We start from the raw sequence: 12,805 nt of genomic DNA, 5'->3' as shown, positions 1-12,805 counted from the left end.
TCACGAGTCACCCATAGGGTTCCTATGGGTTTCCTCATGAGGAGCTGGCTTCTGAAGCACAAGTGGGCAATCTCCTGGCTTTTTCAAAACTTTTGATAACCATTCTGTGAGTGAAGAAAGGGAAGCCCCACATCTTTTTCTTTTTTTCTGTAATAGGTTAAAAGTTCCTTTATTTATTTATTTGATTTACAAGGCAGCCCAACTCAAACAGTATGACTCTGGGCAGCACACGTTTCTCCATTTCAAGCAAACTGTTGCAAATATTGTGTAAGAATTGCCATTGCTGTAGCAATGTCATTTATAATCACTTCTTAAAAATTAAGGGCAGCTTTACTATATAAATTCAAAAGCAGTTTTCTGAGTCATATAGTAAAATTCAAATAGGATTAGACTTTCAATCATTTATGCAATAGCTTTCTTTGATCAATACATCTTCCTATTTGTAAATATTCAAATAACTCCATCTAGAAACATTTTCTCATGTGGTCCACATTTTTTCTTTTTGAAGCACGTAACTTTTTAAAATTCCATTTTGATTTTTCTCAGTGTATTTTCTTAGTGTACATTTAATGAATTATAAAGGAAGATAAACATATGTGATTAAAATATATTAGATATATTAAAATATTTGATATACACAATTTATTATTGTTATATAAATATTTAATATTCAAATGTTATTCAATATTTAGAACATAAGAGTCTGTCAGCAATAACAATGATCCTAAGCAATACTTCCTAAAACTCAATAAAGATCAGGGTCCTGTACAGGTCAATGTCTGTAAGTAGTTTATCACACCCAGTTAACTTAGTAATCAACAAATGTTTTCAAGAAACATTGTACTGTTTTTTCTGCAATAGACTAATCTCATATATGTGCAGTAAGATCCACCCACATAAAAGAAAGCAACTGTTGGGAGGCTGTAGCTGCAGGGGAATTGTCCAGAGGGAGAATGTGATAACTTGCAGTCCAAACTGAATCATTTTCAAGATGATGCAAACCGGTTGCAGCCTGGAAGGTTTTTTTTCAGCAATCTTAGACTTAAACTGCCATGAGCATAAGAGAGAAGCATCTTAAAAGTGCATTGTCAATATATCCTGAGTGTGCTTTTAGTAGGAGATTGCATAAAATGTTAAGTCAGTTTTTGTTTTTATCCAAAGGATGTTGAACAAGCCATTAGTATTGCTAAATCACAATTGCTGGCGCACAAAGGCTTAGCACTGTGTGTGCGCCAGGCCTTAATCTTGCACTGCATAAGCTGTAGCACAGTGCTGGCAGCTGGGTCCTGTCACCAGGAAGTGGCCTAGAAGTCTGCTGTCCAGAACTCTCCTGCCCTGAAAGGCTTGCTCCCTTCTATCACCCCTGCTAGATCCTGTTGAAATGGAGCTCCTGTACAATGGTTGAGAGTCATGCTGAAGGCAAGCATATCACAGAGGAAACCTGCTGCAATATCTCTTGTGTCCGTCTCTTGTTGCTTACGGCAGGAGACAGTCTAGAGGTTTACCTCCCACCGACACTGACTCTGTTCCTACCATGATGTCCTCAGCTTCCAGCTCCTATTGCTCCTTGTGTAGTTCAGAATCCCCACCAGCCATATTTTCTCCACATATTCTCTCAACCACAGACCAATAGACATTGTGCTTGGGGGCAACTTTGAGCTGAAAACAAACTGCCCTGCCTCCATATCTGGGCTGCAAGTATATGGTTGACCATTTGGGGGAAATGAAGTCTTGACCTGAAACTTCTTGAATTCACAATATGAATGCAAGTATAAATAAGCTTCGATTTTCTTTTACTTCTACAGCTGATCACATACTGGGAAAAGACATTCAAGATTGACCTATTCAAGCCACAAATTGGTGTGGTCAATGTCACCGATGTGAGTATCAGCCAGCTCACAGTTTCAGTAGCCTTAGCATCAAGGCTACTGGACCTGGCTTTGTGTTTACTTGCATACCTGGTCCTTTCTCTAAGCATCCCATGGCCTGACAGAGGCACTCTGTGAAGGCATCTCTCAAATACAGCTCTGCACAAATGATGGACATAACTAAGATGATATAATAGTGAGTTCAACTGTGATATTAAGGGGTGGAGCAGAAAAACTGTTACAGCTTCATTCCTTTGACTCATATGGTATAAACATGAACTGGTGTAAGAACTCAGACAAACGACAGAAGGTACTTATTTATTGTGTGTTTCTGATTTTAATAACTGAGCATAAGGTTCATTATAGTAAACTTCAGATATTCCTGCTTTCCCTGCTATACAAAATGAAGGCCTTTCCCTTCTTTCTCCCCAGCCTACACAAAAGGGAATCTTTGGCACTGTGACGATCCCAGTACCACGATCCCAACTTAGAAATTCTCCAGACAGTCCATCAGGAAACTTAAAGAATTCTTTATTGAGGATCTGATTAACACAGGATAGTAGCCAAAGCTCCAAGTGAGGATTTGGCACCAAGACAAAGTGATTCTTTCCCTCCTCTGATCTCATCCCTCCTCCCTGTCTCGCAAACAGGCTGTTTCTCATTCCTGAGTTCCCCCCTCCCATCTCGGCCATTTGTTAAAGCAGGTGCCTTATCAGCTGCTCATCAGTCCTTGGCTAAATGCCTGAGGCAGAGGAATGTGAAGCTAACATGGGTTGGCTCTCTGGGAATGTGGAGAATGTGTGAAGGCAGCTAACACGTGTAGAAACTTCTAATGGCAGGCGAACCAAGAGAAGGGAGCCTGACAGGCACACTGGCAGCTTTTTGAAAGTCACCTCCCCAGGCCTGATATACTGTATATTTGCAGCCAGTACTGTATGGTGTTTTGAGGAGTTTGTTTGCTGTACTTCTCCAAGGTGGGAAGTTCAAGGGATGCAGTACTCACACTTGAGTTTACTTTGGAAGGATGGCCCTGAAGACTTACAGTAGTTTGTAAAATTCAGGTATTATCTAAAATACCAATTGAACTATGTTTAAACAAACAAATGTGTTGCCCTGGAGCAGATCTTTAGAGAGGCTGCCAGCACCCAAAGCATCTCCAGAGCATTCCTTTGGTTCACTTTCACAAAGAAAGGCATGCAAAATACATTGTCACTACATTGTACTGATTAGGGGCTGGACTCAGCTGGTCTAAGTGGCCCCTTTCAACCCTCCCCTGATTCTGTGATCCTTAACCTGCCTCTTTCTCCCTTCTCTAATAGTGTTTCCTGCTTAGAATATTTTAGAGTAACCCTACAGTGAAAAATAATTAACTCTCATAGAAACGTATCGTTTGTAAGCAGTCAATTTTATTTTAATCAACAATCAGCAGATTTCACATAATAAAATACAGCACATAATAAAATGGAAGAACCACTGTGTCATCATCTGAATATTCCAGGTTCTTAAAAACCCATTGTCAAGTCTAAGACTCTTGCCAAGTATTATCTTTCTGCAGCTTTCATAATGTCTATGTTATGCAAATGTTTTCCACAGTTTTAGTTGCTCTGCTATAAAGAAGAGAGAAAACAGTCTGGTTGCCTGGGGAAGTTATGTTCCTCTTTGCTCAGCCTTTGCAATAGGTAGCTCTAAAACTGCTGCACTGGAGTCAGTGCCCCCAACAAACGCAGAGGGTGGGGACCTGTTGGAAGCTTCTCTGGGAGGAGGGCAGGACAGTAGTGCAGGAGGCTGCCTTTTTTGTTGGGTTTTTTTTTTTGGTATATTGGGAATTCAAAATAAATTAGGCTTTCAGACAAGCAAGGAAAACAAGCAAGGATAGGGTCCATAGATATCCTCCTCAAAACAATTTTCACTTACAGAAGGGTGATTTCACATCTTATATCATAGATTGTGTGGAAAAAGAGAAACTTCCATCATGACATATTATTACAGTACATAAACTCAGATGTAAACTTGTGAGATATGAGATTTTGGGAACCTCACATTAGCTACTACTCTCCTTTGTTCCCTGCTCTCTGAATTGCCACTGTATTTTTCACTACAATTGTCCTCCCATTTGGGGAAGGATGAGGGCGCTTCTGAGTGGATAACCTGGGCCACTCACTCTTAGTCCTAGGAAAGAGGCAGTGGCAAACTACTTCTGAAAAACTTTGCCAAGAAAACTGCACTTGTCCAGGCAGTCACCAGGAGTCAAAAAAGGACTGGAAAGTACCAAAAAGTAAAAAAAAAAAAAAAAAAAGGCGCACACAGCACTAAATACTCCTAAATATCTCTCTCATCTTGAGCCCTCACAAGACTAGACAGGGTATGTCCTCCTTCAACATTTCAGCCTTAGTCAAAAGCACTTTTGTGTTTAGAATTTGTTAAAAGAATTAGGAGAAAGAGGGCATATTTTACTGCTCAGAGGATCAAGTGCCAAAATGACACAAAAATTAGAAACAGTTTTTCCCCTTCTGTTTCTCATTCTTCACAGAAAATCATATTCACAGTGTAAATAGTCTTACAGATATTAATAATAAATATATAATTATTTATAAATGAATAAATAACTGCTAAGGCGATGGTGCAAGTCCTTCTCTGGGCCAGAGGCTATCCATTGCACGCAAGAGGTCACACTTCAAAAATGACTAGTAGAAGCCAGGAGAAAAAATTAAGTATCATTTGATTTACGTCTACATTTAAATAAAAGTAAACATTAATAAGGTTGCTCTCTAATCATATATTTGGTGATGTTCCAAAGTAGGTAACATCATTGGTGCAAGTGAATTTTGCTGCCTGTTTATATGCAGTAGCTTGCCCTGCCAGTTTTGGTGGGGGTGTGGTTTCCTCCTTGGTTCCTTGATTATTCTTTTCTGCCTAACCCTGGTGCTGATCCCTGTTTATCTGTATGTGGGCTGCTAGAGAGGATGTATTGTAGTCTTTTCGTTTCTTCCTAGGTTTTTTATTGTCTCTTTTGAATGGTGTGTAAATGTGGTTTGTCTCTATGTATTTATTGATCGCTGATTTGTCTGACTGTCGAGATTCCAGGAAGTTTCTAGCATTTTTAGATTTGGCTTGGTCTAAGATGCTAATGAGAACTAGTGTGGTATAGTGGGTAAGGCATCAGGCTAGAAATTGGGAGACTGTGAGTTCTAGTCCTGCCTTAGGCATGAATGTCTGGAGACTACGAGGGTGTGGATGGGGAAGCACAAGTTGCAGCTTAACCCTATCAAGACTGAGTAACAATGGGTTTCTGGTTCCCTGGATCTGGGAACTGGAGTGTTTCTATTGTTGGTTTGGATGGGCATTTGCCTTGTTCAGACTTGGTGTGCAATCTGGGGGTCCTTTTAGGATCACTGCTCCTGCTTGAAGAGCAGGTGGCAGCTGTGGCCAGGGAGTCTTTGTACAACTGCCCCTTGTGTACCAGTTGTACCCATTCCTGGACAGGGAGGCCCTACTCATGGTCATTCATGCCTTAGTCAGGTCCCGATTGGACTAGTGTAATGCACTCTAAGTGGGACTGCCCTTGAAGACCATCCGGAAACTTCTGTTGGTCCAGAATGTAGCAGCGTGAGTAGTTATAGGCCCAGCTTGTTACACCTACATATGTAACTCAGCTACTCTGCAAGCTGCAGTGGCTCCCAGTAGGCTTCCAGGTATGATTCACGGTGCTGGTTTTCAACCTTTAAAGCCCTATGTGGCATAGGATGGAGTTACTTGAGGGACTGTCTTCTCCCAAGAACATCTGCCTGCCCCACAAGTTCCCAGCGGGCATGCTCCTAGGTTTCCTCTTTTGAACTTTGTCATCTTATGGGACTTAGGAAGTGTGGCTTTTCAAGGGCTGCCCCTGTCTCTGGAATGACGTAAAGCAGGCCCCAACTTTGCTTGCCTTTAGAAAAGCCATTCAGACCTGGCTTTTCACCCAGGTGTTTGGGTCCAGTCGAGTGGCGTCCCGTTTTGAATGCTTAATTATTGTGTTTGGTTACCACTTTATATTTTATATATTAGGTAGGTTATTTAATGTATGTGGTTATTTTTTGGTTTATTGTTTATTGTATACCACCTATATTGTTCAGTTGGGTGGCCCTGTAAAGCAGAGAGAGACAGACAGATATATATTTTGGTCTGACAGTGAGCTCCACAGTGATGGACACCTGTCAAGGACGTATCTGTTTATACAAAAATGGATAGGCAATTTGTGATCCTTGGCTTAAGTTTAAAAGCCCTCTGCAGGACATCTGTAGTGAAACATCTGGGAGGATTTTCTTCCCCTCAGTGTAGTCTTTTGGAAGAAAAATAAAAAGGTCAAGATAATGAGAGTGAGAAACAAACAGAGAGGTGCCAGAAAAGGAAAAGGATGTGTCAGAGAGAAGATGGGCAACTCATCCTCTACCCTTGTTCGAGGTTAGTATTTATCAAGAATTGTGATTATTCCAAACATCTGGAATAGATCAAAGGAATTTTATTCCAGGATGTGTATCTTAACATTAGAATTAAAAAAACCTTGTATTGTTTGTAATTTTTATTTTGTTAATATACATCACTTGGTAAATTGCTACTTACATTTGAATGTTTTTATATTCAATTTATTGGGAGGAGGTATGGAATGGAATCCACACATGACTTTATACACCAGTTTCCCAAACCCCCACTTTATACAGTATATAATTGGCAAAGAACTAGATTTAAACATTTTTTGCTCCAAAACCTCCCAGTTTCTGGGAAGAAAATTTTCACCTTTCCTTTCAGGCTGATAGTATCTGGATGGACATCAGGGACGATGATGAACTCCCTACAGTTGAGGAATTGGAAGATTGGATAGAAGATGTACTTTCTGGCAAAATAAACACAGAAGATGATGATGTTGATGACGACGATGACGACGATGAGTAGGTTGCAGCTCATTGAATACTGGACACTAAAATCTGTGTGCCTGAAAATGCCTTACAGTGTTTCTCTTCTAAAGGGAAAATACTGTTCTTTTTGACTTTCAGAGGTTGCTTCTAAGGGTCATTGAAGATTCATAGTCTTGATCCCTTTTTTCTGTACCTCTTCCTAAATCCCCCCCACCTTTTCTGGCTTCCACAAGATGTACCCTATACCCAGTCAGAAATTATTTTTTAAAAATTGTGTAAGCTAAGCATTTATGCTCCCTGCAAGAATCTTTAAATCTGTGAGTCTGTTTATTCATAAGACTAAGACAAAATATGAAATTATATTAATAATTCATGAGTTAGCAAGGACATTTCTGCTCTACACTACCACCAACGGAATGGCTTGCCAAATCAAGGTGTAGAAAATGGAAATACTGGAGACAGAGAGTAATATGCCTTTTCTCCCCATTCTTCTGTCCCTTGAGATTATGGGCTCATGCCCCCACACACCCCTGCCCCAGCTCTGAGATGGGCTGCTTACCATTTGTGGAGGACATGTCCTCACAGTGCAACCTCCATCTTTGAGTAAGACTGCTGCTAAGCTTGGTCGCAGCCAAATCAAAGTGACCCAGGAGGACAGTGGATCAGGGGAAGATGGAACAAGCCCTCCTCTACACAAACATTCTGTGTCATGTGAAGAAGGGGCCTGAGGGAAGTGGTGACTGCAGGGCTCCAAATGGCTGTGAATCCATGGCCACTTCAGCTTTGGCAGTCAGAGAGAACAGAGCCTTACACAGCAGCCTCTGGTAGGAATAGCAACCTTTGGAATGTAATACATGAGGTTGCTATTCCTACTGGTAACCTCTCTTGCTTACCTTCTGGGCTGCGACTCTTGGATTCCCTGGCCCATGGCAGCCTGCCTGCCTGCTTCCCTGCTGTTGCTGTGCTGCTGTCATCGCTGGATGTCTCCACTGTTGGCCTGAGGAATTAGCACAAGGGAGAGAAGCAGGGAAGGCAATGGAACTGCACTTGGAAGGGTGGGGGAGAGTAGCGGGCAGAATCCTCTTCCCGTTTTCCACTCCTCGCTTCCCCGACAGCAGCAGAAGGGACTGTCCTCCTGCCCTCGTGCAAGGGCAGCAACTTTGCTGGCCTCATTTCTGAGATTCAGCAAGAAGAACACTGTGGGGTAGCACTTTCCCAAGTGGCATACTTTCTTCCCATCTTGAGGATGGGAGGAAAGCACATGGCAGGGGATGTGGGTAAGAGTCCAAATGTCTTTCTTCTGGAATGAGTTGAATCTGTTCTCTAAGTTCACCAGAAGGAAAGAACTGGGGAATCTCCAGTAATTACTGATGTTGCTAGATTTTGAAATTGCTTGGTTCAGAATATGTATTTCCCATGCTTTGTAGTGCTTATGCGCTTTCCTTGGATCCTGTCCAATTGAAATGTAAAAAGAAATTCTGTTTAGACTGATGAAGAATTTCATTTCATTTCATTTCATTTCATTTCATTTCATTTCTGTGCTCATCAATACTCAGTCTGCAGTGACGCTATCTGGGCCATACATCTTTGCTCTGCTTTCTAGAGGCTGATATATGTTTCCTCCCCCATGCTGGTAAACACATGATTAGCCAATGTCAGACTACTGTGTATAGATGATTGATCAGGATTCCCATCTCCATTAAAGCTCCATATTGTGTGTATATCCATATGCACATACATCTCTTTTATATCAGTACCAATCATGTTTCAAATTCTGTGCAGCAGTCTCCATGATGTTGCCTTCGTCTCATCGCGACCCATGAGTGAGACAGGCTTGTCATCCTTTGCTGTACCAGTGTTAGTTTTTCTCCCTTTATTCTGACACTGTCCAAGGAAAATTTCATGATGTGTAAGATTGACAGCAAATTTCATGTTGGGTAGATGGGTGGATACTACTTCAACTCTAGTTTCTCCAAATGTGGGAGGCAGGACTGCATTGTCAGTCTGGTCTCCAATAGTGTCCATGCCACTGTCTCCATTATTTGGTTTTTGTATGTTTAGTATAAAATTAGAAAAGGCCACATTTCCCAATGCAGCTTTAAGTGTTGCTTCTCCATGTGATCAGATCTTCAATTGTGCAGGGGTTTCAATTGCATTAAGCTTCTATATAGTCTTACTGTAGAGCTGATGGAAGCTAATGTCACATGCCTGATGCCTAATGCATGCAAGAAGATGTCACACTAATAATGCTGGATGAGGCCTGAGTTTTGATCCAACTCCCCCACCCACAGATCTCTTTATGTGTAGTGTATAGATATAGAAATTCCAATCAGCCACCGCCGCCACCTCTTTGTTCCTCTCTGAAACTTTTATTCTGTGGATGCTCATCTACTGTAAAATATTTTCTCTTTCTTCCATCAGCTCTACAGTAAGACTATTTTTCCACCTAACTTTTGGCCTTCTGCTTTTAATATATCCAGGTAACTCCTGAAAAGACATATTTTGACTTATTCTAGCTTTTTCAGAATTGGTTCGTTTTCCCTTTTACATGCCCTTCTTGTATTTTTATTAGAACGTAAGCATGAAAGCAAGGCCTATTTCATATTAAAGGGTGTAGAATGCTGTGACTGTAGGCATAATCCCAACTGCTGTGGAGCTGTTAATTCCACCGAGTCAGAACTTGAGGCAGTTCGTGGCTTATGATTTCTAAGCTTCAGCCTCTCTTTTCATATAGTCAGCTATGTTGAATCAGGTCATGTTAGTGAGATCCCAGTTCAGTGCTTTCTTTTACCAGCAGTCATTAATCCAGAACACTGTTGTTTAGCAAATACTGGACTTTATCTGCTCTTCAAAAGGATAGAAGCTATGACTGTTCAGCAGAAGGAGAAGAACTAAAGCAATGCCTGTTTGTCCTGCTCCTGAACGTACTTTTGCTGGCACCTTGTATTCTTGTTTGTTTCTTCCACAAGTGGTATCGAAAGCACCTGGGCAGTGAGGGTAGTAGAGTGATGCTACTCTTTGCTGTCGGCTCCACCCATGCAACACGGTCCTGTTGCCCCAGGCAAACGTCAACTACTCTTTGCTGTCGGCTCCTCCCTTTGGGGGGAGATGGGCAGTGGCAAAATTTGATAAATAATAAATAAAATAAAGTGGTTTTGATGCCCAAACATTAACAATAAGCATGTACTGCATTTAATGCCATGCTATTGGATTTTGGTTTGTGAGGCACTGGCATTGTTCATATTATCATCTGTGAATATCATTTAGTAAAGGTAAAGGTTTCCCTTGACATTAAGTCCAGTCATGTCTGACTCTAGGGGGCGGTGCTCATCTCCGTTTCAAAGCCGAAGAGCCGGCGTTTGTCCGTAGACACTTCCGTGGTCATGTGGCCGGCATGTCTACATGGAACGCCGTTACCTGCCCGCCGAAGCAGTACCTATTAATCTACTCACAGTTGCATGTTTTCGAACTGCTAGGTTGGCAGGAGCTGGGACTAGCAGCGGGAGCTCACCCCGCCACGTGGATTCAAACCGCCAACCTTCCGATCGGCAAGCTCAGCGGTTTAACCCGCAGCGCCACCGCGTCCCCTGAGTATCATTTACTTGGACACAAATACACTTCTGTTGGGAGTTACACACTGTGCTAAGCCATAAAGTGATTGTAATTTTATGGATTACTGAAACATCTGAGTCCAGCTAATTGTGGCTTATGCAGGGTTAAGCAAACCATATGTGTAAACTAGATCTTTGAGCTATTTCATCATTCTCCCACAGGTATCTTTTCTTAACATAATGTTGCTATAAGAGCCATGAATCTGATTTTCGTATGTGGAAATATGGTTTTCAAAGATCACAAATATTATAACTTCTTCACACATTGCAATGAAGATCTAAAAGAAGAAAAATAAGTTTTGATGTTTTACTTTAAAGGAAGTAGTAGTAATCAGGAATCTTCCCATTGTACTGTGATATTTGCAATTGAATTAACTCATTGATGTCCCCCTGGCTAATTCTTCTTGCTTTCATTCCTCCTAGATATCATTAGAAGGTATGAAGCATGTCACTCATCTACATTCCTTTCTTAAGTCGCTTCTTAGGGTGCACATCTAAGAATTATGCAGCTAATAGTCACAGCAATTAGTTTCACTGTTTGCCAGGTTTTTTAACATAATAGGCTGGTACAGTGTGAAATGGCTCCAAATGGGAAATAATGTTACACCATAACATACGAGAAGGAGAAACGTCTGGATATTGCTGGGAAGTGGCCGTGAGGGCACTGCAAGATTGGCTGGAGTTTATGTTGGTCTGAAAGGTCATTCTGTCCTGGCTGCAATGTTTTCATGGTCAACACTGTACAATTATTCTGAGAAGTGGCAAGGTAGAATTTCGCTTCATAAGCGGCATGCCTCTTCTTAAGTCTGATAACAAAAGTTTTGATACAGCAATATACTTGGCTATAGGAAAATGCGGCTCAGATACCAAAAACTATACTACACTGTGACAGAAATGTGCTGAATGACTTAAAATGGTAATTTGGGTGCAGGTGTCTGCAGAGGGAGTGGTATTGTATTTCAGTGGGTCTACTCCAAACCTTAAAATTCCAGAACTGGTGCTAGGAGGCAGCTGATTTGTCCCATAGCATTTATGGGGCAAATAAAATCTTTTGGACCCCAAGTTTCCCTCACTATTTAATGTCCACATGAGAATACTGGAATAATCTTAGGATTTAGAGAGAACTATCATCAGCAAGATATCATTCAGCTCTACTGCTTTTCATTGGATGTAAATGAATCTGCTGTGCTGCTCAATTCCAAGTTGCTATTGATGGCTGATACAAGTTGATGGAAAAAAAAGCAGTATGGGATTCATTTGCTTTTGGATAGGGATCTGCTCTCCAAATAAGCAAGTTTCAAGCTAAGGAAGTATATGATCCAAGGCTGCATTAGTGTTAGCACAAACTGTTCAACTGTACTGTAATTCTTCCTGGAGAAGCCTAAGTTATCTAATCTCCAGGTTGAGGGAAACTACAATATATGGAGTTGTTTATGATAGCCATTTAGAAAGTTATTTTACACTTTATTTATTATATATCCTTATTCCATCCATATGCCTGGATTATAGGCACAAGTGTACTACATTGGAGCCCCCCAAAGAAGTGCATCTATGTGCTTCAAGGCCCTGCTTTTGATGTTTAAAGCCCTGAACAGTCTGGGTCCTGGCCTTGTGAAAGAGTCCTTGTTTCCAGGTGTTTTAATTCTGAGAACACAGATCTGAGTGCTAAGGTAAACTTGCTGTCTTCCCAGCTTCCTTTGTATTGGTAATAACTTTATTGTGGAGCTTTACTGAGGCACCACTAGGACAACTCAGCCTTTCAATTCTTATTGAGGGATAAAGAACCCACATTCTGCTCAGCTTCCTTTGCCCACAGTTGCTGTCAGTCATGTGACATTAGGTGACTGGGGGCGGGGTGCCATTTTCCCCAAAGCATTGTATTCTGGCTTGCTGCAACAACCTTAGCATTTAGTTCTTATCGGGGCATATGTTAAAACTCAGTTTTTTTCAGCACTACAATAATCATTATGTTTCAGAGGGGTTGATGTTTTCCTTGGCTTTTCCTGCTGCATTTCATCATGAATCCAAGTGCCTTCTTTATTTTAGTATGGCTATACATGTTTTTTGGAATTTTATATTAAAAGGCAAGATAGAAATGTTTCAATGGATACACTTAAACTTACATGGCAATAAATGTGCAATATGAAAAACAGTTGCACTTTATAAGGACTGATTAAGGCTATGTTTTGTAAAAAAAAATGTTGCTAACTCAGACAAGATGTACAAATACTTTTAGCTACATGAAAACTGTTGACTCTGGATCATGAAGTGCAGGAAGGCAAAAATACAAGCTGAGATTAAAACTTCTTGACCTCTGCAGCAGAGACAATGTGGATTTACCACCTGAAATACTAATAGGAGTACATGCTAACCGGACCTTCATCAAGTTAATCTTTGGGGCAGCAAAGATATTGATATAGATACGATAGATACG

At 41.0% G+C, this 12,805-nt stretch overlaps 1 protein-coding gene across 1 annotated transcript in view; it reads left to right on the top strand.

Moving 5' to 3' along the window:
* The window catches only part of LOC134491071 (calsequestrin-2), a 42,338-nt gene extending 34,093 nt beyond the window's left edge, over positions 1–8,245 (top strand). The window contains exons 10-11 of the mRNA XM_063294582.1: positions 1,806–1,880; positions 6,654–8,245. Coding sequence (XP_063150652.1) covers positions 1,806–1,880; positions 6,654–6,797 — 219 coding nt within the window. The 3' untranslated portion in view covers positions 6,798–8,245. The remainder of the gene's footprint in view (positions 1–1,805; positions 1,881–6,653) is intronic.
* The last annotated feature ends 4,560 nt before the right edge of the window (positions 8,246–12,805 follow it).

This window comes from Candoia aspera, chromosome 2, assembly GCF_035149785.1.
Source record: "Candoia aspera isolate rCanAsp1 chromosome 2, rCanAsp1.hap2, whole genome shotgun sequence".
Taxonomy (NCBI): domain Eukaryota; kingdom Metazoa; phylum Chordata; class Lepidosauria; order Squamata; family Boidae; genus Candoia; species Candoia aspera.
This window is presented reverse-complemented; position numbering and strand designations above follow the sequence as displayed.